At 40.0% G+C, this 27525-nt stretch overlaps 1 protein-coding gene across 3 annotated transcripts in view; it reads right to left on the bottom strand.

Moving 5' to 3' along the window:
* Positions 1 to 27525, bottom strand: part of Snx27 (sorting nexin 27) — an 84258-nt gene that overhangs the window by 54075 nt on the left and 2658 nt on the right. For all 3 annotated transcript variants that reach the window (XM_029561165.1, XM_008828212.3, XM_008828213.3), the window contains exon 2: positions 6239 to 6470. In XM_029561165.1, coding sequence (XP_029417025.1) covers positions 6239 to 6470 — 232 coding nt within the window. The remainder of the gene's footprint in view (positions 1 to 6238; positions 6471 to 27525) is intronic.

The raw sequence follows: 27525 nt of genomic DNA on the forward strand, positions 1-27525 counted from the left end.
ACACACATGTGTATTTTCTTGTTTTTTGTTTGCTTTTGAGACAGGGTCTCACTCTCATTCCAGGCTGATCTGGAACTTATATAGACCAGGCTAGCCTCTACCTCATGGTTATCCTCCCAGTTCTGCCCTACCCCTCCAGTGCTGTAATGACATGCCCATGCTATACACGCACATATTTTTCTAATTATACATGCAGAAAATACTGGAATAAAATATAATTTCTTGTTTAAAAGACTTGACTTTCATATCACACATACAGAAAAATTAACTCAAACTGGTTCACAGACCTAAACAAGAGTACAAACATAAGTGGTATAACAAACACTGGGATGCTAAGGCAGTGAAAATGAAATACAGGTTCATAGTATATTACAAGTAAGTCTTGAGAAATGTTAAATGAAGGAAGTTACACGAAAATCGCATGAGTCCATTTATATGAAATGTTCCGTATAGGACAATTTATAAGACAGAAAGTAGATTAGTCATTTCCTAGGCAGGAGAAGGGTGATGGCTATAGGGTGTGGCGTATGAAGGTAAGGAAAATCTTCTAAAATTGATTGTTGTGATGGATATACAATTCTGTAAACACACTAAACACCAAAAAACTACAATTTATAGAAGTGGGGTTTTTTGGTCTTTTTGAGATAGGGTCTCCCTGTAGTGGGGCTGGTCTGGAACTCACTACGTAGACCAGGCTGGCCTTGAACTACAGAGATCCTGCCTCTGCTTCCCAAGTGCTGGGATTAAAGGCATGCGCCACCATGCCCTGCAGGAATGATTTTATAGTATGTGACTCATTATCTCAATAAAATTATTTTTTAATATAAAAACCACTTTTTGTAATGAACTCACAAAAATAAAACATTACGCAGCAGATTAACGTAGCCACTCAAACACTTGTCCAGCCCTCAATAAAATTATTACAAAAACAGTTATAACTAGCTGGGCGTGGTGACGCACGCCTTTAATCCCAGCACTCAGGAGGCAGAGGCAGGAGGATCTCTGTGAGTTCAAGGCCAGCCTGGTCTACACAGTGAGTTCCAGGACAGCTGGAGCTACAGGGAGACCCTGTCTCAAAAAGACCACAAAAAAAAAAAAAGTTATAACTATAAAACTTTTAGAAGAAAATATAGACGAATGCTGGGTGTAGTAGCACATGACTGCAATCTCAGCTCTCAGAAGGCTAAGGCAGAAGGATCATGAGTTCAAGGCCAGCCTAGGCAATATAGTGAAAAGAGCTGGAGGACGGAGGGTGTGGATTCTGGAGTTAAGCAGATTTATTAAAACATAAAGAGCACTATCACGAATGAAAATTTTGACAAAGTGGACTTTATAAAATTTCTAACTTCTGGTCTTTAAAATACCCCATTTTATTTTTAAAAAAATGAAGAGGCAAGCCACAGACCAGGAAAAAAAATATTTACAAAACATCTAATAGAGGATTTATTTCGGCATACATAACTTTTACAACAAAATACTAAGACAATCCAAAATTTTAAATGGACAGAAAAGTTAGAATCTTCACACCAATGAACACAGATGAATGGCGATTAAGTACAGGGAAACCAGCTCATAATCAATGAGTCATCAGGAAAGCACTAATCAAAAGTAAAGTAAGGTACCATTATCTCCATAAGAACAGCTAATAGTGGGGGCTAGAGAAATAGCTCAGCAGTTAAGAGTGCACATTGCTCATGCAGAGGACCCAAGTTCAGTTCCAAGCACCCATGTCAGGCAGTTCACATGCTCCAAGGGGATCCATTGTCTCTGACCTCCAAGGGCACCCACACATGTGCACATACCCACACACACATACATATAAAAAAAAGAACGACAGTAGTAAAGACTGAGGCCTGAGGATGTAACTCAGTGTTGAATGCTTAGCATACATAATACCCTGGGTTCAATCCCCAGCACAAATAAAATAAAACAACAAAAAAAGGATAAAGGAAAAGAATGAGACCAGCCTATAAGCACTTGGGAGCCTGAGGCAGCATAACTGTGAGAGCTAAATGTCACCCAAGGCTATATAGCAAGTCCTGCATGGGGGGAAAAAAAGTATTAAAATATCATATATTGAAGAGGTTCTAGAAAACTAGAACTCTCTACCGCAAATGAAAATGAAAATATGATACAGTCACCTTTCTAAAAAGTCTTTTATTACTTTTATTATTTATTTATTTGTTTTAATTTTTGGTCTTTTTGAGACAGGGTCTTCCCAGCTGGCCTGGAAGTCACTATGTAGACCAGGCTGGCCTCAAACTCACAGAGATCTGCCTGCCTCTGCCTCCCAAGTGCTGGGATTAAAGGTTTGTGCCACCACGCCTGGATACTTTTAAATTTTTATGTGTGAGTGTATTCCCTGCCTGTATGTAAGTGCACCCGTGTCATGCAATGCCCATGGAGGTCAAAAGAGGGTGTCAGATCCCCTGGAATTGGAGTTACAGATGGTTGTTAGCCGCCATGTGGGTGCTGGGAATCAAACCACAGTCCTCTGGAAGAGCAGCCAGTGCGCTTAACCACTGAGCCATCTCTCCGGTCCCTGTTTATTTGATGGAGGCAGGGTCTCCCTGTAGCCCAGCTAGCCTGGAACTCACTATGTAGAACAGGCTGGCCTCTACCTCACAGAGATTGGCTTGCCTCTACCTCCCAAGTGCTGGATTAATGGTATGGGCCACCATGTCCAGCTGATACAGCCACTTTTGAAAAGCAGTTTGGTCTTTTCTTTTGAAACAGGGCCTCCTGTAGCCCAGGCTAGCCTCAAACTTACTATGTAGAGGAAAATGACCTTGAACTTCTGATCTTCCTGCCTCTACCTACCTGAATTACAGGCTTTTCCCCACTATACTTGTTTATGTGGTGCTAGGAATTTAACCCAGTGGTTCATGATGTAGCACTTTATCAAGTGAGCTACATCTCTAGTCCATCAGCAGGGATTCTGTGTAAAAGAAAAAGGGAGGGAGGGAGGGAGGGAGGGAGGGAGAGACGGAATATGTCTGTGTGTGGTGTATGTGCAAATGTGTTTGTGGGAGTGGGTGTCTGTGTATATGAGTGAGCATAGGCTAGCGGGCATTAAATGTCCTCTATCTCTCTTTGCCTTATTCCTTGGAGGCAATGTCTCTTCCTGAACCTGGAGCTCTTGTTTTTTCAGCAAAGCTGGCAGCCAGTGAGCCCCCAATGATTCTGTCTCTATGGCCCTGAAGTTAAAAGTGAACAGGAGACCACCATGTCTAGCTTGTTACATGGATGCTGGGATCTGAACTCAGGTCCTCATGGTTATACAATAAGTACTCTTAGCCACTAAATCAAACCTTCAGCCCCAGCAGTTTCTTATAATGTTAATTTTATACCTACCATAAGAATCTATAAGTCTACTTTGAGGTATTTATGTAAGAAAAATGAAAATGCATGTGTGGGCTGAGGAGATGATTCGATAGGTAAGAAAAGTTGCTGTGAAAGCAAGAGGATCTGTGTTCAAATCCCAAACACCCCTGTAAAACCCCAGCATAGCTGCATGATCCTATAACCCCAGAACTAGAGGGCAGAGAAGGAGAACTGCTGGAGCTCTCTGGTCAGCCAGCTTAGCCTGAAATGGCAAGCTTCAGATTGAATGAGAGACCCTGTCTCAAAAAAAAAAAGCTGGGCGTGCTAAGTCACGCCTTTACTCTTAGCACTTGGGAGGCAGAGGCACACAGATCTCTGAGTTTGAGGCCAGCCTGGTCTACATAGCGAGTTCCAGGTCAGCTGGGGCTATAGAGAGACCCTGTCTGAAAAAGATGCCCCCCCCCCAAAAAAAGTACAGGGGCAGTGAAATGGCTCAGTGGGTAAGCCTGCTTGCTAGTAAGCCTGATGACCTGAATTCCATACCTGGAACCCATATGGAAGAAGAGAACCAACTTCCACAAATTGTTGTTTGACCTCAATATGCATGCACTGGCACAAACACCCACAGATATACTAAATAAATATAAGAAGGTTGTTAATGATGATAATAACAATAATAAAGTTGGAGAGCGATCGAGGAAAGATATTTGACAATGACCTCAGCCTCCACATGCTCATAAAGTGCATATGCACCCACACCTACATCACACACACACACACACACACACACACACACACACACACACACCACAGAGAGCACTGTAGTAGTTCATCTTCATTGCTAACCTGATTGGATATAAAATCGCCTAGGTTTCCTGAATGTGGACAGCACCATCCCATAGGCTGGGCCCTGATCTAAATGAAATGGACTAAAAAAAAAAAGAGAAAGTGAGCTGAGCACTAGCGATCATCCCTGTTTCCTGCCTGTGTGCAATGTGACCAGTTGCCTAATGCTTCTAACCACTACAGCTAGAGCTGCTCCCGCTGCCATACTTTACCCAATATAACTGTGTTCTCAATGAGCCAAAAATAAACTTTTCCTTCCTTAACTTGCTCTGTCAGGTACTCTGTTGCAGCAACAAGAAAAGTACCAATTAAGTGCATATTGCATATTTCCATTTGTTTGACTTTTTTTTTTTTTTGGTCTTTTTGAGACAGGGTCTCCCTGTAGCCCCAGCTGTCCTGGAACTCACTATGTAGACCAGGCTGGCCTTGAACTCACAAAGATCCACCTGCCTCTGCCTCCTGAGTGTTGGGATTAAAGGCGCGCACCACCATGCCCAGCTATGTTTGACATTTTAAAAAAAGCAAAATATAGTAACAGAAAGCACAGCAGTGGTTAACAAGGATAATAAATGCAAGTGGAAAGTAGGGAATTTGGGGGTGATGAAAATATTCTGACTTTATTGTGATGGTAGGTAAAAAACTATGAATATGGGGCTGGAGAGATGGCTCAGCGGTTAAGAGCACTGACTGCTCTTGCAGAGGACCTGGGTTCAATTCCCAGCACCCACATGACAGCTACAAACTGTCCTTAACTCCAGTTCCAGGGGAATCCAAAGCCCTCTTCTGACCTCCACAGCATTGCACGACACGGGTGCAGTCACATACACGCAGGCAATACACTCATACACATAAAATAAAACAATTTAAAAAATTTTAAAAACTAAGAATATTTATTAAAACTGGACATGTGGCTTCACAAGAATGTCAGCATAGGCAAATTTTGCTCAATAAAGTTGACTTTTTACAAAAGAACAATGAATAGTTTCATTCCTTTTCTCAAGTCAACAGTTTTTCAAAGTCTTAGGTAATTTCCAAAGGTTCCACAACCAACCTCCCTTCTAAACACTGTGTATAATACTAAGAGGACAGAGACCATGCTGACATAAAACCTATGTGCAATTATCTCTAGCTAACTTCCTTGTTTTGTTCATCTCCCAATTGGGGGTGGGGGGGGGGGACACAAGGGACAAATCCTACTTTCAGAGGTTACAACTTTAACCACCAGATCAGCTTTTTACTTTACTAAGGATTGAATCCAGAACTGTGCATATACTAGGTAAGTACTCTCCCACTGAGCTAAGTCCCCAGCCCTACAGATGAGCTCCAAACACCCACAGACTATTTGCCAATATCAAACAGAATCCATGTATTGCTACAAATAACGAACACTTCCTATCATATCCACATTTCCAAAACAATCGAAGGCAAATAAAGCATAGCACAACCAGGAGAAAGAGAAACAGACTGAGGTAGCAGTAGCAACTGTTTTGAAGAACAAACAGGAGCAGGAAATGAACTGGCACATATTATCCAAAATTTAAGATGAGTAACAAAATGTGTAAAACAGCTCATGGGAATTGAAGTCACAGTATAATTAGGACCTTTGGGGAAAAAAAGTGTTAACCATGAACAGAGACATCTCCAAAAAAGGAAAAAGAGTAAGATGTGGAGAGTGTGGGGAAGCCCAGGTTCAAGTATTCTGGAAGACATCACCTTTTAAGTTAATTATGCTCTACAGCTTCAGAGCCAACAGTAAACAAGACTACAATCAGCAAAGAGATATTGTCACTGATAAAAGAACAAGCAAAAGAAACTCATATATGTTTAGGACAGACCAGAATACAAACCTGAAACTCAGGAAATAAATGAACGTGTACTTAAGTAGAAGTAGGACTCTTCATTACTGTAGTTGAGTCAGTGTCTCTTCTCTCTGAATGAACCCAGCTTCCTGGTAGACAAACTGACCTAGGTTGCAGTCTTTTATTCTACTGCTTAAAATATATTCATAATAAAGCTGGGAAATAAAAGCTAGCTGGATGTTTGAGGATCAAGTTGGGCTGACACTCACCACAAACTTCTCACCATTCTGCTCCACATGTTTGTATGTGGGGACCGATATGGGCACTGCTTGCTTTTCTGTGTAATCATAAAATGATTGTCCCAAGGAGTCGTCACTGGGATCTAGGTTATCCGCCTCATGAGGAGGTACAGACAACACTGTCAAGATCAATTCCTTCTCGCCTGCTCGGATCAGGTCCACCACCTGCTTGTGTGTCGCCCCCTCAACATTCACGCCGTTCCTAAGGGGGAAAAAAAAAACAATCCCATAAACCAGAAGGGTCCAAACTTCATATCTCCACCCTCCTGTCCCCACTCCAGTCTCACAGTGTAAACCACAAAATCAAAAGATTCATCTGGCTCCAAAAAAGCTGTTTGTCTTTACAGAATCTAAAGTGAAAAGCTGCTTGTGAACCTATGGCAGGGGGAGAAAATGGAAACAGGCGAGAGGCCCCACGCCTCCTCTGTTCTAGAATCCCATGCACTGCTCAGGACAGCAGTTGGAAATATGAAGCTGGGAGGAAACAAAGCCTTTTCAGCTAAACAGTCCAGTTTCCTCACTCTAACTAGCCATACATGCAATATAATCAAAGTGACTTTGACAATTCTCCCATTTTTACTGTAGTCTGTTCATTTATACCTCATAGGAATTTTCTTCTAAGATTTATTTTTATTATTTTTAATTTTATGTATATGTGTGTGCCTGAGTGTGGGTACGTGCTTGTCAATGCAGGTACCTGGAAGCCAGAGGCATCAGGCCTGGAGCTGTAGTTACAGGCAGACATGGGTGCTGAGAACCAAACTGAACTCAGGTTCTCTACAAGAGCAATATGTGCTCTTAACTGCTGAGCCATCTCTCCAGCCCCAGGAACTTCCTTAAAAGAAACTTCACAAAATACATTCCCTTGATGTGTAGAAACTCAAAAAAAGTATGATTCAAGTTATCTCCTTTACAGTATATCCAGTTTCTTCCCTTATCTTCAAATTAGTTAACCTTCCATTATACCAAGTTTTATTAGCTTGATAAAGTGTTATTAATCTGCATATAGACTGGTTCCCTCTATCCCTTAGCTTCTAAAAGGGCAAGAGTACCTAGATAAAAGTCCATTATCTAACCCAACCTCCTTGTTCTCCTAATCACTCTGATTAATCTCTCAAGATTCTATCTATACCTTCTGTTCTGTGTAATCTGTTCAGACTAAGCAATACGCACCTACAGTTACGCAATAAATCAATCTATCATTCGCCTTCCTGTTCCCTGTGCATCAAAGGCTGAAATAAGAAAAAGCACAAGATTTGGAAAAACAGCAATTTTATCACGAAAGACGCTGAGTCTTAAAAACTCACTCAGCAAACTCAACTACCTTCCTAGAATGCTGACCTAGCAAGCCGTTTCAGCAAAACCCACTGGGTTCCCTACCAGGGCTCTCCAGAGACAGGAAATACACATCTGGCTTCTACTCAATTTGATATTTAAAGCTTATCTACCCTTTAAATTCTTTTTTCAATTCTGTTCCAACCCATTAGGGTTTTTTTTCATTCCTGAAAATGAGGCTAAGTTTAGTAACAAGCCTTCTATATACACTTTGGTCACTGGAATTGTCTCTGTCAGGGATTTGGTATCTGAACCATCCATTCATTTAAAAACAGAGCACATGGAGGATACTTAGCCTCTCCCTTATTTTGAGTTTGACAAGCTACCCAGTAAATTCAATACTCTTAAAGCTGGATATAGTGGTGCACATGTGTAAGCTTAACACTCAGGAGGCTAAGGTAGGTAACTGCCTCAAATTCGAGGCCAGCCGGGGTTATATGACAAAAACTTGTCTCAAAAAATATTAGTGATCCTCATTTCTCAATCTATAATCTATAAGTCTAATCATAAGCTAACTTAAAAAAGTAGAAAATTTAGCCAAAAGAGTCAGTTTTATAAAAGAAAATTAGCCCCTTTACTGATACAAATTCCAACTTTGATGGTCTGAAGAGAAACCAGGGTATGGAAATACCAACTTAATTTTTTAAAATTATGTTGGGGGGGAGGTCAAGTTCTGTCAGTCCTTTTACCATTTGGATTCTCAGGTCATCAGGCTTAATGGCAAGGGCCTCTGGAAATTGCAACTTTTTATTAAGACCAAATCACAATATATATTAAAATACAAATAAACAAGCTATATTTGATGTGGGAATATAGCTCAATGGTAGAGTGCATGCCCAGTATACCTGAGGCCCTGGGTTCAATTTTAGTAACAAACATGCACCCACACACACACACACACACACAAAATCAAATCCAATCATAAAGTAGATAGAAAAAACGAAAAGAAAACGGACTATGAAGCAAGATCTACATGAGTTCAAATCCCAACCCTGCCTACTGGTATCAAAACTGGTCTTGATGTGCTACTATATGTATAAAATGGGGACAATAAGAAGTCCCTAACAGAGTTTTTGTGCAGATTAATGTAATAAAACAGGTAACCTGCCTTGAACAATGCCTGAACACTTGCAAGAAGAGACAGAAATAGGAAGCCAGGTTTGAGTCCCACATCTGTAATCACAGTGCTGAGACATTAGAGGCAAGAGAATCACTGCCTCCCAGGTCAACATGAGTTATGATACCTTGTCTTTAAAAAGTCAAAGCAAGCCAGGTGTGGAGGCACACATCTTTGATCCCAGCATTCTAGCACTCAGGAGGCAGGAGGATGTCTATGAGATCCAGGCTAGCCTGGTCTACACAGTGAGTTCCAGGCCAGCTGGGGATTACAGGAAGATCCTTAAAAAAAAAACAACAAAAAGAGATACAAATAAGGAAAGAAAACTACAGCTCAGTGGTAGAGTGCCTAGTATAACGTGCAAGGCCCTGCACTCAATTCTGAGTCGGAGAGGCCGGCATGATATTAAGTACGAAGATACTGGGAATAAGGAAGGAACTGAGGCCTAAAGCCCAGGGTTAGCAAGACACTCCATCTAATTCCTTGACCTTAGTACTTCTAAGAAAAATAAATTGAAATGGTTGGAAATTAGCACAGAATTCATCTATCCCTAAGAACCTTAGCTTATTCACAAATATCTATTTCAATTTTTTAACAAAATAAGGGAAATAGACATCTTAGAGAACGAACAATATAATATTCCAGATACTAATAAGACTTTTTTGTTAATATGATCAATTTTGTTTTGTGAGATGCACATTTGGGAATTGATCCTCAGTTTTTTTTCGCTTTCTGCACAGCGTGGTAGCGCACGCCTTTAGTCCCCACACTTGGAAGGCAGAGACAGGAGGATCTCTGTGAGTTTGAGGCCAGCCTGGTTTACACAGTGAGTTCCAGGACAGCTGGGGCTACAGGGAGATACTGTCTCAAAAAGACCAAAAAAAATTTTTTGGCCTTAAACGATTTTCTTTGGAGCAGAGTAAACATAGATTATGAAAAAAAAAAAAAGGAAAGAACACCTTAGAGTGGGAGGGGCTCCAAGGAAGGAATGCCCAAATTTTTTTCCAAATTTTTATAACAGGGTCTGACTACACTGCCCTGCCTTGTCTTGAACTCTTGATTGTGCTGTGTGATCCTGCTGTGCCAGCTCCTAGTTGTTGGTATTACAGGTCCCTCATCCAGCTTCCGAGAGTACTTAGTGATCCTATGAAGTCTGCATAAAAAATTGCATTTGTGGGCGTATTTTTTTTCCTGGAGAGGTTCCATAGCTTTCACTGGTTTCAAAAAGGCATGTACGATTTCCAAAAAGATTAAAAACTACTGATTTCAAAACATAACTCCACCCAACATTTGGTTTCAATGGAGAGGCTTTTAGCAGGCAATATACTCATACATATAAAATAATAAAAAAACTAAAACTAAATAAATGAAAATACAGAGGTTGGGGGTTTGGCTTAGTGGTAGAATACTTACCCAGCATACAGGCTCTAGGCTCAATCCCAAGCACCCAATAAAGAAAAAATAAAAAATAAAAAAGCAGGAAAAAACTTCCAGTGCCACATGTCATATCCTGAACACATTTGTTAATATTTATCTGCTTCAACTACAGAAGGAACACTACACATTCCACAACTTAATACAAAGAAAGATAGTCCCTTCATTCTTTACAGACTGAAATGAGGTCAGTGAAAACCCCAGGATATCTATTTGAAACAGGGCCCTCACTCAAGAATTGAGAGTACTTCCCAGTCATAAAAGTGTCAGTCATAAAAATGTTGATAAGATATACTGTTTTCCACAAGAATGTTACTAAACCAGGCTCAAATGAAGTATGGCCCCCAAATCTGTACAATCCTGAGACATAAGTAAATGCAAAATGTAACTGCTGTTATAAGGGAGAAACTTCACTGGTGTAGACTTCTTCATTCAAAGAATGTGTTTTGGAGTGAGACATACTTGGGGTCTGATACCAATTACACCATTTCAAAGATAAGACCTTAGGTAACTTAATCTCAATCTTAAACCTCAATTTGCTAATCCACATAAAATCCAGCCAATAATATCTATAGCTAATGGAATTGTTACGAACACTAAATGAGCTACGGCTCTAGAACACTGTAACCACTTAATAAAGCTATTTGTGTCATGATATCCATTTCAGCAAGCAGGCTCGGTAGAATTTTTTTTCCATGATGATAGAACCTCGTCTTCCACCAATATTCCTTGCCTTCATCTGTCTTTGTAACATAATCTGTTGGGAATTCATCTGAAAATGACTGATCACAGGATAGGCACCAGAGAACCAACCATACAAGTCCCACAAACCACACAAAAGGATCTATAGCTGGGTAAGACATACCAATCCATGCTTCTTTCACAAAGAAAGTCAGGAGTTTAAATGACCTATTAATATAATCCAACAGATACATGTTTAAGCAAATAAAAACAAGATGGTAAGTACAGGAGCTAGAGCACCCACATGCACGCACGTGCACACACACACACACACACACACACACTCAACATTTTGGTATTTGAAATTTTTCATTAAAAATTTTTTATAATAAAATACATAAATAAGAGCAGAATTTTGTTTCCTGGGGCATCTAAGTGATACTTAAACTACCTGATGTTTTCAGTACTGTAAAGATGCACTTAAAATAATTTTAATTAAATTCATATTTTTATGTTAAAACCAACATGTGGCTTCAATGGAGAGGATTTTAGCTAGTTAATGGAAGTGGCTCCAAACAAGACTTCCATTCAACTGAAGTTAGCCAGCTAGGGAAGTTACAAAGCTAATATAAAACTTCCAGAAGCAAGAGAAAAGGTTTAAAAAGTTAGGATTTATACTGTTTGGGAAGGAAGCTGAACATAACAGAACAAGGGTTTGGACAGAAATATGACAAAGCAAACTACTACATATACCAAAGCAAAGAGCCATTTGTATACAGTAAGCACAATACTATTTTGATCCTTTGTGACATGAAAGAGAGTGATTAAATGCAACTAGTCCCTTAGAAGCAGCCCTTTTAAAAGTTACAATAAATTTCTGTAATTGCAACTAATAAGATATGCTTTTAAATTTTGTACATTAAAACACAATGGTGATATACCCATAGGAATAGCTAAAACTTTTAAAAGTGACAATGGCACTAGGGAGAATGGCTCGGTGAATAAGAGCACTTGCTATGCAAGCATAAAGATCTGAGTTCAAATCCCCAGAACTCGCATTAAAAACCCAGGCAGGCAGAGCTGCACATGCCTGTAACCCCAGCCTTGAGGAAGAGAGAGAGGCAGATTCCAAGAGCCTCTGGCCAAGCAGCCTAGCTGAAATGGCTAGCTTCTGGTTCTGTGAGATACTGTTTCAAAAGAATAACACAGACAGCAATAGAGTAAGAGGTCCACATCCTTCCATGAACTCTGCATGAACATGCACAGGCTCACACATTCACTCCTAGATGTTTATCCAAGAGAAATGAAAATACATCCAAATAAACAACTATAGGTAAACTACTCACTGCTGCTTTATTCACAATATTCCAAAACTGAAAACAGCCCAAATTTCTAACAAATAGTTAAAGGTAAATTGTGTGTATGTGTGTCAATAACCTCTTGCCTATTTTAAATAAGTTTCAGGGGCTAGTGAGATGGCTTAGTGAGTGTTTAAGGCACTGTCCTCCAAGCTGGATAACCTGAGTTTGATTTCCAAAACACACATGGTAGAAGAAGAGAATGGACTCTCTAAAATAGTCCTCTGTCCTTCACATGCACATTGCAGCATGCATACAAACACACAAACACACACACACACACACACACACACACACACACACACACACTCACACTCACACACAATATATGTACCAGCAACAAATTATTATAATCCCAAGACAGTAGCAGCATCTCTCAAGTTTATCAAAGTCATAATTTGACATGAGTCAAGCTCACCAAATACTGTATTAATATCATATGTCATTAAATATACGATTCAGATTTCGTTTCTTAGATAGCCTGGATTCTACTTGTTAGATTTTTTTTTAAGTACTCAAAAATATAAAATCCAAGTACTTGAAAACAAACTTGTTCAGTCAGGAGGAAAATATGAGGCTTTAGATGGCAAAGGTAAGGCGAAGGATGCAGCTCAGTGATTGACTACTCATCTAGCATGCATGAAGTCCTGGACTCACATATCTATTCATTTCTTTATTTTTATGTGTACAAGTGTTTTGTGTGCACGTAAGTGCATCATGTGTGTACAGTGCCTGTGGACATCAGAAGAGGGTGTGGATTCCCTGGAAGAAGAGTTAAGGGTAGCTGTTAGCAACCATCACTAACTGAACCTGGGTCCACTGTAAGAGCAGCTGGTACTCTTAACTGCTGAGTCATCTCTCCAGCTCCCCCCACCCCTACCTTTAAAAAAATCTTTTAGTGGGTTTTGTGCTTTGTTTTGACAGGGTCTCATCTCACTATGTAGCCCTAGCTGACTTCCAACTCAAAGGAAGAAGGTGGTTCTTTATTTTATTTTTTGTCTTTTTGAGACAGGGTCTCCTTATAGCCAGCCCCAGCTGTCCTGGAACTCACTATGCAAACCAGGCTGGCCTCGAACTCACAGAGATTTGCCTGGCTCTGCCTTTCGAGTGCTGGGATCAAAGGTGTGTGCCACCACCTGACAAGACAAAAGTTTTAAAACAAACGCCCTAATTTTCCATATTATATTTCTTGAAAATTGGGTGGAAAACTATCGAGTTGGAGATAATAGACTCCTGCCACTCCAGAAGAGAGATATCTTTGAGTTTTGCAGCTATTCGGAATAGCTATACTAGAAACTAGACTGTAAATACTGTAAATGCAAGGAACTACTCTACTGAAAATATGGATCTAGCCTTTCTAATTTTTTTGACCTTGAATTCTTTTTTAAAATTAATTTAATGTGTAGGAGTGTTATGTCTGCATGTTCGTAAGTGCATCTATGTCATGCAGTGCCCATGGAGGACAGAAGAGGACATCAGATTCCCTCGGAACTGGGATTAGAGATGGTTGTTACCTGCCATGTAGGTGCTGGGATTCAAACCCAAGTCTTCTGTAAGAACAGCCTGTGCTCTTAACAGCTGAACCATCTCTCCAGCCCATTGACCTTGAATTTTTCAGGCAGAGGTTCAGATATGCATAAGCAAAAAACTTAGACAAAAGAGGTAGAGTTTGAACAGGTCTAAATAAAATTACTTCTAATAGAATACTTAGGTCAAAAAAGTTTTGGAATGCTTCAGAAGTACTAAAATTTTTCATCTTATATCATTTTAAAAATATTTTATTATTTTTATTTTATGTGTATGTGTATTGCCTGCATGTGTGTAAGTGTACCCGTGTTGTGCAGTGCCCTCAGAGGTCAGAAGAAGGTGTCAGATCCCTAGGAACTGGAGCTACAGATGGTTGTTAACCACCATGTGGGTTCTGAGAATCGAACCCAGGCCCTCTGCAGGAGCAGCCAGTGCTCCTAACCGCTGAGCCACTCTCCGGCCCTCATCTTGTACCTTAGAACAACAGAGCAAGAGAGGCACAACTAGATGACCAAAGGCTTCTTAAATATTTAGGGTTTTTTCTAATAAGCAGCAAAATCTGGTCAACAGTTTTTTACAGCATAAAATTATCTCAATTACTATTTTTGTCTTGTTCTGTTCTGAGACAGGGTCTCACAATGTAGTCCAGGCTGGCCTTGAACTTGTGGCAATCCTCCTCCCTCAGTCTCCCAAGTACCAGGATTACAGGCATGAGCTCTTTGCCAGCCTTGACTCAATTACTTTTTTTTTTTTTTTTTTTTTTGGTCTTTTTGAGACGGGTCTCCCTGTAGCCCCAGCTGTCCTGGATTCACCATGGAGACCAGGCTGGCCTTGAACTCACAGAGATCCGCCTGCCTCTGCCTCCCGAGTGCTGGGATTAAAGGTGCACCACCACACCCAGCTGTCTCAATTACTTTTGATGTCAACATCTGTCATCTAGAACATGAGATGATGCCTTTATGAACAGGTAAAATACTTGAAAAGTGAGATTTCCCTACAGTCATAAAAATTTGTATTCTTGCCAGGCGTGGTGGCACACGCCTGTAGTCCCAGCACTTGGGAGGCAGATCTCTGTGAGTTCCAGGCCAGCCTGGTTTACAAAGTGAGTTCCAGACCAGCTACAGGAAGACCCCGTCTCAAAAAGACAGAAAAAAAAAAACAAAAAACCTACACAGCTATCCAATACAGGCTGAACCCTAATATATGCAAATATTTTTTGAAAGTCAGGTTAAAAGAATACAAAAAACTATGACAAAATAATCTAATTTTATCTCAAAGTATTTTAAACAAACAGGGTGGAGAAAAAGGTATTGCCCTCTGACCAAAATCAAAAGGAAGTACACATAAGTGCTGTACTCTAGCCAATAAAGATCTTTCCCCCAAGCAGTGAAAGCTAACAATTCTGATACTGCCAGGTGTGTGCTGGAATTAAGTAACTAAGAAAACAGATGGCAAAAACTAAAAGACCAGTGTATAGCAGACGAGGGAAGACAAGTTTCTCATTGTTGGAAGAGGCATCAGAATTGTCTGTTCAAGACCAGACTGAGCTACACAGAGATCCTGCCTCAAAAAAATAAATAAAATAAACAGCACCTTGGTGCTAGAGAGATGGGTCCGCAGTTAAGAGCACTGGCTGCTCTTCCAGAGAACCCAGGTTCAGTTCCCAGCACCCACATAGAGGCTAATAAACCATCTGTAACTCCAGTTCCTAGGGATCTGACACCCTCTTCTGGCTTCTTCAGGCACTGCACTATGGATGCACTTCATACATGCAGGCAAAACATTCGATACACATAAAACTTCCCCCCAGTTTTAAAAAATACTTCGATTCATGTTATAACTAAAAATAAACACAACACAATAACCAAGAAATAAATACAAATACAAAAGACTTCATTTTATTCTAATTAGGAGTCATCTTTGGTAAAGGAGGGAAAAAAACCACGTTTATTTATATATACACAGATCAAGTTGAACACACTCCTCACCTTTCATGAAATCCTTTGGTGCCTTGTGGGTTTACAGACATTATGGGACACTCAGCTTGTTATGTGGGTACTGGGATCTGAACTCTGATTTTCAAACAAGTTTTCTTAACCATGGAGCCATCTCTCTAGCCCTTAACACTTTCAGTAAAGTGGCAGGTTACAAAATTAATCTACAAAAGTCTGTAACCTTTCTATATACCACTAAGAAGCAATCAGAGTACATGGAAACACTCCCTTTCACAATAGCCTGAAAAAAAAATATCTTGGAATAAACCTGATCAAAGACATTAAAGAGCTCTACAATGAAAATTCTAATCTTTAGAGACTGAGGAAGACACCAGAAGATGGAAGGCTCTCTCACGCTCATGGATTAGAAGAATTAATATTGTGAAAATGACCATCCTACCAAAGCCTTTTATAGATTCAATACAATGCCAATCAAAATCCCCATGACATTCTCCACAGAATTGGGAAAAAAAAATCCTAAGATTCATATGGACGCACAAAAGACCTCAGATAGTCAAAGCAACCCTGAGCACTAAGAGCAATGCTGGAGGAATTACTATAACAGATTTTAAACTATATTACAGAGCTATTGTCATAAAAACAACATGGTACTGGCACAAAAATAGACCCGTAGATCAATGGAACAAAATTGAAGACCCAAATATGAGTACATGCAATTTCAGCTACCTGATATTTGACAAAGGGGCCAATAATTCACTGGAGGAAAGACAGCACTTTCAGCAAATGGTGCTGGCAAAACTGGATCTCTACCTGTAGAAGAATGAAACTAAACCCTTATCGACATTTTTAAAGCACTTCCATGCAGAAATTTAACAACGGAGGTTTTGGGGTCAGTAAAGTCTGGCCCTGCCTGGCAAGATTGAGAAACTATGTGTCAATCAGCATCTTGATGCTCCCAAAAAGGACAAAAGAAAATAAGCTGCTTACCAGCACTGAGACTTTTACCTTTGGCTGCTTGTTCTTTTCACAAAGAATGGTGCCTGAGGCGGAAAAGTCCACACAAGCTTATCTGTTCTTCAGCCTTAGTACCTCTAGCCAGAAGAAACAAGGCTTTATTGCTTAGCAAAGAATGAAGGGTTCCTCAAATCTTCTAACTACAAATACAATCTATTCAAGCAGACGTATTATCATATTTGTCATTCAGAGTAATAAGTATAATTAAAGCTAAGGCTTTAAGATATTTTCAGAATAAATGTACAAATATACAAAGCTATTCAGAAGTGTTTACTTGACAATTACCTGTAAAGCCAACAAAACCACTTGTTATCAAGAATAAAACCAAACTCATTCATTCCCCTCCCAGTAGAATATACAATTCCAATCTTTGAATTTTAAGTTTCCTATATTAAAATTATTAAGATTACAAATCTTGTTCCAAATTGTCAGGGCACACCCATTTTATACCTGTTGTCAAGCATAATTAACCTTCTGTGAGGTGTTGCATGCCTTTAATCCCAGCACTTGGGAGACAGAGCCTGGCAGTTCTCTGTGAGATCAAGGCCAGCCTGGTCTCCATAGTGAATCCAGGTCAGTTGTGACTACAGGGAGACCCTGTCTCAAAAAGACCAAAAAAAAAAAAAAATTAACAAGGTTCCTTTTGATTTTCAAAACTATCCTTGGATGGGGGCTGGAAGGATGGCTCAGCAGTTAAGAGCACTATCTGCTCTTACAGAGGACGCAGTACACACATGGCAGCCAGCTCCAGGGGATCCAATGCTCCATGGGCATTGCACAACATACACGGTACACTTACATATATGCAGGCAAAACAATCATACACATAAAAATAAATTTTAAAAAAAATTTAATTTTCTAAAACTATCCTTGGGTTTAAGCTCTATGGCTCTTCTAGCTGTAGTGTATTTTGCCTCTGGACAACTACTGTTAAGATGCACTTGAGCTGAGAGGGGTGGCAGAGATTATAGCTCACCTATCCCCAGCTATTCAGGAGGCTGAGGTGAGATAATTACAAGTTTGGGGCCTACCTGAGTAAGTAAGGAGACCCTATCTCAAAATAAACAGGATGCACACAGTCCCTAGGCACTTGCATTTACTAGTTTAGATACTGACAGCAGAAAGTACTTATGGAGCCAATACTTGAGCAGGTGGGGCAAGAGGTGTGCCAACAAGGACAGGCCAGCCTGGGCTACAGAGTAAGACCCTGTCTCAAAAAATAAAAACATAACAATTAAAACATAAAAGGAAGGGAAGTTAGTACTCATGGAGACATAAGGATAATTGCTCTAGGCTTATTCACTAGGCAGGGTAGAATGAAACTTCAAGTCAACTAGGTTCAAGCAAAGACCTGGAGCTTAATTTTTTTCCAATTTTTTTTTTGTCTTTGAAATTTCCATCAGCATACAGTATCTGTAGTTCTATTCAGAAAGGGAAAAGGGCTGGAAAAGACAACCAACTACTACTCCACCTTGGGTCATGAATGTTGTGAATGGGAAAAGTGCTAAATGGACATGATGCTATCCCTAACCTAAAAAATTTCTTCCCATGTAAAACAAATGCAACTTTGTCCTAAATCATTTCCCAACACCAGCCTCAGGGTTTGATATGCTACACTTTGAATCACTGTCTACACATGGCAATTTAAGTACAAACACCAAATGTTTTTAATTTGGTAGACTGATTACAGTGAAAGTTAAAAAAAAAAAAACAAAAAACTACTTACTTTATTAACAATGTGATTACAAGTCAGGGATATTACCACAGAAAGAATAAACTTTTTAATTCCTATTTCATTATGATTTCTGAATTGGTACATAATGTAATTAAATATATGATTCCTTATGTGATCTGGCATACATACTGAGAAAAAGAAGGTCATTTCTCAAAGGTAAGACCTTTCCCAAGTCAGAAATATTAAAAGATAACTGGACAGCCAGCTGCGGCTACAGGGAGACCTTGTCTCAAAAAGACCAGAAAAAAAAAAAAAAAAGCTAACTGGACAGGACAAATCTGCAATGACCTACCAGCACCCAACTCACAAGAAGCTGTGGTGTCACATTACCCTGGATCCAAAACACCATGGAGGAAGAACCAACTCTGCTGTTTTCAAGTAAAGACAGATGCAGGTTATATATTTTGGAAAAACAGATTCAGAAAGTTTTTAACCCTATCAGACTGAAAATGACAATACAATACTGGGTAAAAATTAACGCTGACAGTATGCACAGTAGAAAAACCTTATGGGTGACCAATTTTTTCAATGATTAGCCAGAAAAAGAAGCATGTTTCCAGACTTTCAGAGATGATCACATTTTCTACAATCTCCAAATACACATTAATCCATCTCCAAAAATTTTAAATATACTGTACAGCAAAAGCATAAGCAGATGCAGATATATAAACTAGTTCAGTCCTGGGGGTAAGTTCCTTGCTAATTCACTGAATAGCTCTGGAATGCTTCAGAAGTGGCTGGAGAGTTCCCCGTAAGCAGCTGACTCCCTACAGATGGCTCTGTATTTTTCCAAAGGGAAGTAAGCTAATTACTTGTATATCAAGCCCACAGAATACATACATTTGTCAGTCTAGTCATGATCTGAGGCCTGACACCAGAACCTACAAAGTTCAGATAAAGCTAGGGATGTAGCTCAGTAGAAGAGTGAGTGCTTAGCAGACACAGACCCTGGGTTCAACAGCGGCACCAAAAGAAAAAAGTTTCAGATAGCTCAAGCAAAAACATACGGTTTCTAAAAGTTGCTTTCTCCACTGAGCATGATGGCACAGGCCCATAATCACAGCACCTCAGCAACGGAGATAGGAGGGTATCGAGGACAGCCAGCCTAGGTTAAACAACCAGTTTGAGCCAGCTTGGAAAATATTTTTTAAAAAAGGGAGGGGCTGGAGAGATGGCTCAACACTTAAGAACACTGGTTGCTCTTGCAGAAGACCTGGGTTCGAAGCCCAACACCCACATGGCATCTGACAACTGTCCGTAACTCCAGTTCCAGGGGAATCCGACAGCCTCTTCTGTCCTCCGCAGGCACTGCACGACACAGTGCACTTTCCTACATGCAGGCAATACATGCATACACATAAAATAAAAACAATAAATACAAAATATTTTTTTAAAAAGGGACTAGTGATGCACACAGGAGGTGGAGGTAAGAAGAGTGAAGAGCTTCAGCTACAGTGAGAGGTCAGCCTAGGCTACCTGAGACTACTCAGAACAAGGCATTTTCATAACAGTGGAAGTTCACTGGCGATGTAAGGACAGCTAGACACAGCTCCTCACTCAGCAAAAACTTCATGGAGAGGTACATTTTCTTAACTGTCACGAGAACCTTACACAAAACTTAATTCTGAAGTACTCTTCATATTACTAACACAGCAAAAATTCACTTTTCATTTTGAAGATAGACCAGGTATAAATTTCAGTGTCATATTAAGTTCTCGTGTTTAAGTGGCCTCAACTCCGACATGCTATATGTCAACATAAAAAGACTTAAATATTTTATTTATTTATGTGTAAATGTGTGTATTTCTGTGTGTGTATATTATATTCTTAGCTCATAAGCAGAACAAAATGCAAACTTCTCAGCTCTGCATTCAAACTTCACCCTTCCTTTTCAGTTTCTATGACACTGGCTGCAAGCAACAACTTGTTGTCCTAAGGCCCCATGTTATCCTAAGAACTTTTTACCTCTTCCTCTCTTTGGTCATAGTTTCATCAGCCCATGAAACCCTTCCTCTTTTCCTACTACTGAAATTCTATTTTTCCTTCTACCACCATTTAAAAGCCTTGTGTAGGAGCCAGTGAGAAGGTTCAGTGGGCAAAACCACTTGCCTGGAAAGCCTAATAACCTAAATTCAATCCCCAGAGTCCACAGTAGGAGAAATGACTACTGAAGATTGCCCTCTGACCTTCACACACACTATGGCACATATTCACACACACAATAATAAATCATTTTAATTATATAAAAGCCTTCTGAGAACTATCCCCCCCCAACCAACCTTATGCATATTCACTCTCCTTTAAATTCTAATATACTGTTTTTGTGCTTTACACAAAGGAACTTGTTTCTTGTACCTCCCCCACTACAATGCAAGTGTCTTAAGGGCAGTGATCAGGGACATGGACTCACAAGCCTAGTGGTACTTCACACATAGTTTGGGATTAACTATAGAAGCAGACAGCATGAAGGAATAGTGGCCAACTTCAGACAAAAACTGTCTAAATCATCATTGTGTTTAGGGCTAGAGATAAACTCACTGATAGTAGAGCACTGGCTTTCTAGCATCCTCAGGATGAGTAAATTAATGCTTTCACACTATGGATCACAACCTAACACATTCAAACAAAACAAAATCCAAAATACTGAACAGTGAAAAAAACCAGAGTGGGGCTGGCAAGATGGCTCAGTGGGAAAATGTGCTTACCTCTAAAGTTTGACCTGAGTTCCATCCCCAGAGCCCACATACAGGCGGAAAGAGAATGAACACCACAAGGTTGACCTCCACACAGGCACATACATACATGCAATAATAAATAAAATTTAAATTTTTAAAAAAGATATTTCTAGGGGCTGTAGAGATGGCACATTGGTTAAGAGCACCTGTTTTTTTACGGAGTACCCAGGTTCCGTTTCCAGCACCCACATGACAGCTACCAACCATCTGTAACTCCAGTTCCAGAAGATGCCATACCCTCTCTGACCTCAATGGGCAGCAGCACACATGTGGCACACATACATACATGTAAGCAAAACACCTATGTACAGAAAAAAAATTAGAAATATTTATAAAGCCAGGCATGGTGGCCCACACCTTTAATCCCACTCAGGAGGTAGAGGCAGGCAGACCTCTGTGAATTCAAGGCCAGCTGGTTTACATGGTCTATATAGTGAGTTCCAGGCCAGCTAGGGCTATAGGGAGACCCTGTCTCAAATAGACCCCCCACAGAAAAAGAAGACATCACTAAAAAAAGAGTAAAAAGCCTGATGACAACCCCCCCCCCCAAAAAAAGTAGAATGCATGGTGACAGCACAGTTTTGGTGAAACTTCAGGTGGTCTGATTGGTGCTTTCTTGCTTCACATGTATATTGGGTTATAATGTAAAAGGTATTTTCTCTTTTAGCCAAATTCTGAGTTTTTGTTCTGTTTTATTTTTGTTTGGGGTTTGGTTTTGTTTTTGAAATAGGGTCTCCCTAGCTAGCCTGGAATTCACTACAGACCAGGCTGGCCTCAAACTCAAAGCGACCTGCCTGCCTCTGCCTTCTGAATGCTGGGACTAAAGGGGTACACCATCACTCCAGCCTGGTTTTCTTTTTGTTTTATTTTTTGGTTTTTGTTTGAGACAGAATCTATGTAGCCTAGGCTACTCTCAAACTCAAAATCTGCCTGCCTCAGCCTCCTGAGTGCTAGGAGTACAGGCCCAGCTGTAAATTTTTTTTTTTTTTTTTTTTTTGAGACAGTATCTCACTATGTAACCCTGACTGGCCTTAACTTCCTATGTATACCAGTTGATCAGAATGAACCTAACTAGCTCGAACCTAAACTACCACAATAGTCTTTATTATTTTGTTTTTTTGTGTTTTTTTTTTTGTTGTTTTTTTTTTTGCCAGAGCTGAGGACTGAACCCAGAGCCTTGTGCTTGCTAAGCAAGCGCTCTACCACTGAGCTAAATCCCCAACTCTGACAGTTTTTCTTAGTAATGCCATCATCCAATAAATAATCTCACCACGGATCCTAGTCTCAAAGCACTTTGCTATGATCATAAATTATAAAGTCTTTGTTGATTAAGTCTCTTTGCTTATCTGTCAGATCATAAGACTTATTCCTTCTGAGATTTATCTTTAAAAATAATTATCCTTGGGGCTGGAGAGATGGCTCAGCAGTGGCTGTTCTTGCAGAAGACCCAGGTTCAAATCCCAGCACCCACATGGCAGCTAACAACTGTCCAGAACTCCAGTTCCAGGGGATCCGACAGCCTCTTCTGTCTTCCGCAGGCATTGCACGACACAGGTGCACTTACCTACATGCAGGCAATACACGCATACACATAAAAATAGTAAATAAAAATTTAAAAATTTTTTTAATTAAAAAAAATAATAATTATCCTTGAGAGCATGGTAACAAGCTCTCACCTGAAGCAAACTAGTCAGTGGTGGCTGAAAAGACAACTGCTCTTCATAACAATTTAAAAGAATCAGAAAAACCTTACTTTAATAGTCAAAGTTCTTTTCTTGGTCACAGCAATTCATAAAAGCATCTTCTGAGGGAAAAGTAATACTATTTTCAAGTTTAGTATCATTGGTTTACAACCTCAACTACAGGAGATTAAAAGTGTTTTTGAAGTAATAACTGTGACTGTTATGCTCTCCTCACTGGTCAGAGTAGACCAGCAATAGGGACAGAGAAGGCTTGCTGTGACCCCCAGCCTCCCATCCAAATTAACAACATGACATAAAGGTAATTTTTTTTTTTTTTGGTCTTTTTTGAGACAGGGTCTCCCTGTAGCCCCAGCTGGCCTAGAACTCGCTATGTAGACAAGGTTAACATGAATCCCACAGAGATCCACCTGCATCTGCTTCCCAAGTGCTGGGACTTAAGGCTTGCTCCACTGCACCCAGCATAAAAATAATTTTTAAAAAAATTTTATTTTAAAAAGAAAAAAAATTTTATGTGTATGAATGTATTGCCTACATGTATATAATACACCTGTGTCATGCAATGCCCATGAGGACAGAAGAGAGCATTGGACCACCTGGAACCAGAGTTACAGATGGCTGTTAGCCACCATGTGGGTGCTGGGATTTGAACCCATGTCTTCTATAAGAGCATCTAGTGCTCTTAACCGCTGAGCCATCTCTCCAGCCCAGATACATTTTTTTTAAAGTCACATTTCATAAAGAGAAACAAAGTTCAACTGCTCCCATGTTTACAGGAATGTAACTTAGCTGATGGCTGCTGAAGGAGGAGAGCCACTTTCTTTAGGAATGTGGCCACTGGTGGTTCCCCATGTCCCAATGGATGCCCAAAGTCCATGTATATATGGTTAGCACTAACTGGACTGAGTGGGTTAAAAACAAGTAATTGTAAAAGGAGGACATGAACTTAAGAGGGTGATGGAGGGATCCTGAGGGAAACTAGTTAAAAATTGATATAATCAAGATACACTGTATAAATGTATGAGATTTTCAAAGAACAAAAATTTTTTTTAAAAACAAAAGTTGACTATTAATGGTCAATAACTGTAACCAATCAAAGAAATGGGAAAGAATCTACACACGGGTTAATTCTGGTTGCCACTTAGTGCAACACTAAGTTTCTTCTCATAAAACAGGGATACGTTTATTCATATCCATTTAGCAAGTATTCACTAAAGAAACCTATGTTCCACCACACATTTAGGGTGGGGATTCAACAAACATTTATAGGGGCTGGCAAGATAGCTCAGTAGTTAAAAGCACTGGCTGTTCTTGTAGAGGACCTGGATCAGTTTTGCAGTACCCACACGAGGCTCACAATCATCCATAACTCCAGTTCCAGGTGATCTGACACCCTCTTCTGGCCTCTGCAGGGTACTGCACACGTGTTGCACTTACACGCAGGCAATACACTCATACACATAAAATAAAAATAATACATAAAATAAGCCGGGTATGGTAGCGCACACCTTTAATCCCAGCACTTGGGAGACAGAGCCTGGCAGTTCTCTGTGAGATCAAGGCCAGCCTGGTCTACATAGTGAGTTCCAGGTCAGGTGGGGCTACAGGGAGACCTTGTCTCAAAAAGACTAAAAAAAAAAAGAAAGAAAATATTTTAAAAATAAATTTTAAATAAAATTTAAAAAACATATTTAATGTAGTTCCTGCCCTTAAGGAACTTAAAACCCCCCTACCTGAGAGGGCTATGGTGAAGTTCAAATAAATACATAAGCACTGCAAAGTCTAACACATACAGACACAGCAAGATGATACAATATTAGTATTATTTGTTCTGCCTCTGCATTATACACCTTTACTGCAAGAGCATAGCAAGATCCAATTAAGTATACATAATCAGAATACTTAGTACTTAACTAACCTTCCACTTAGTCTGGAACACAGGAGCCTAATAAATCACTATTTGTTAGCAGAGTCTTAGCTAATGACTCCTACTATAACCAAATAAGAAGTAAAACTGAGAAAACAGTCTTAAAATCTATCATGTTTTGGGCATGTGTCTACATATATTACATTCCCTACATCTTGGCAAAGGAGTGAAAAGTAAAGATTTCTAGGCCTCCTGAAAGATCTACTGAAACACAGCCTTTAAAGGTGAACCTGCAAATCTGCATTTTTGACAAACACAACCAAGAGATTCTCAGTCTTATTGAAGCTTGAGAACTCTGCCATAAAAAAATTTCCTTTATTCAATAACCATTTCAAACATTATCAAAATCTACCTGGAAAATCTGAGCCAAAGAAAAATTGGTTACAATTTTAAAAACAGTTAAGATACTCTAGTCAGCGTTTCGTGACTCAAAGTACTTTTTACAGCACCAACCTCTTTTTGTTCAATGATTTTCAAACTTTCACACAAAAATGAAGCAAAAAAAATGACTCTCAATAAACAAAATGGCACATACAGTCTAATAATTTATCCTATGGTTTAACCTTAACACGTGAAAGTTGATGGGTATATCATCAGTTAGCCATTAAGGAGGAAAGCATAACTACATCATGATTGGAATACTTGCAAACCACCCCTAAGGATTCAGGTGTACAGATCTGATTTCCCCGGCCAAACAGAAGTGCTTACATGAAAGTGCTTGAGGCAGGCAGGTTAAAGCACTTGCTTTGCAAGCCTGACCACCTGAGTCTGATCCCTGGAACTTTTGTAAAAGCCAGATGCACTGACTCAAACGTCCGTAAACCAACAGCTATGGGGAAGATGGGAGGCAGAGACAGGAGGCCCCAAGCTCATGGGCAGTCAGCCTAGAATACCAAGCAGACCAGTACCAATGAAGACCCTGCCTCAACAAGGTAGAAGGTAAGAATCAATTCCTGAAAGCTGTCCTCTGACCTTGTGCAATCTCAATCTCTCTCTCTCTCTCTCTCTCTCTCTCTCTCTCTCTCTCTCCCTCTCAAATAAAAATTTAAAATAGATCCTACTACCCAAAAAATAGATCCTACTACCCAAATACCTAAGCTCCCCCTGCCCCCAATCCTTCAAAAACTGTAAGCAGTCCCATATCCACATCCACTGCATACTAAAATCCTCCTAAGGCCAACTCTCAAGAAATCAATCAAGGGCCCTCAGAACTATTTTAACCTTAAGGAAATTAAGCTGAAGCCAGTTACTTCACATACTATATAATTAGTGCAAACATATATTTATTTTGGTTCTATTTGTTAAAAGCATCTTTCACACATTGGCCTCCAGGTACATACAAATCAAAGGGAAAACATGCATTACACATTACACTGGGAAAAATGTTAGGTGGAGACCAACATTGCTCGTCAAGAAAACTTTCCATCTGTAGGAAAATTTAGAGCCCAGAGGGCTTCTTCATACTGCAACATGAGTCTCTCAAACCAGTCACAATCTAGTCAGCCTTGAAAGGGTAAGTGAGCCAATACTGCCTCGAATAGATTTTAACAATTATCCCAAGATTCAATGAGGCCAGAGCCTTAGTAAGCAGGCTCTAAGGAAACACAAAGGGGGAGGAGGCCTGGAGAAATGGCGCAGTGGTTAGGAGCACTGGCTGCTCTTGTAGAGGGACCCAGATTCGATTCCCAGCACCCACATGGCGGCTAACTGTCTGTAACTCCAGTTCTAGGGGATCCCGCGCCTTCTTCTGACCTCCTCAGGCACTGCACGACATGTGCACTTACATACATGCAGGCAATACACTCATACACAGTAAATAAATAAATAAATAAATAAAATAGAAAAGAAACACAAAGGGGCTGGAGCGATGGCAAAGCGGTTAGGACGTGCTGCCCTTACAGTGTTGGGTTCCCAGCACCCATTCCTGGCAGCTTACAATTGCCAGTGACTCCAGTTTGAGATCCAATGCCCTCTTCTGTCCTCAGAGGGCACCTGCACACATATTGTGCACACAGAGACAGCAGTCACACACACATACAAATAAATAAAAATTAAATTAAAAAAATAAAGCACAAAGAAATTAACCCTCCCTCTTACTAGTGTCCAAGCTTGTATCCCCTTAAAACCTCAGTCAATATTCTTTCACATCTCTACCAGTTGCCAAACAACTGTGATTCATGAAAATTGGAATAAAAACTATTTGTACATAGGGGAAAAGAGTTTAAAATAGGGAGAAGTCTCAAACAGCAATTATGAAGGCCCTGACATCCACCTATGACCTGGTGCATAATGATACAGCTATCCAGTAATAATCCACCTATCCCTAACTCAGACCCCACTTGGCACTTCATCAACACAGAACGCTTTCCTGGAACAACAGAAAGGTCAACTTAAGAACTTAGTGAGAGATGAAAGCTCAGGCTGAGGATGTAACTGAGTTGGTAAAGTACTTGCCTAGCATACATGAAGCCCTGGGTTCGCCAGCACCACATAAACCCAGCAAGTAGCATATGCCTGTAATTCCAGCAATCAGGAGGTGAACCAGAAATTCAAGGTCATCCTCACACAGTGAGTTCAAGGACAGCATGGGCTACATGTGCCCCTGCCTCAAATAAATAAATTAATTAATTAATAAGGTAAAGTTGGTCACTGATTTTCTCCTCTAACTTGAAAACCTAAAGGGAGAAGAGGAGTAAAGCTAAGGTCTCACAAGTTACCGAAGAGCTCAGCTTTGAGCTG

Source organism: Nannospalax galili, unplaced genomic scaffold (assembly GCF_000622305.1).
Source record: "Nannospalax galili isolate Female #2095 unplaced genomic scaffold, S.galili_v1.0 scaffold752, whole genome shotgun sequence".
In the NCBI taxonomy this organism is placed as follows: Eukaryota; Metazoa; Chordata; class Mammalia; order Rodentia; family Spalacidae; genus Nannospalax; species Nannospalax galili.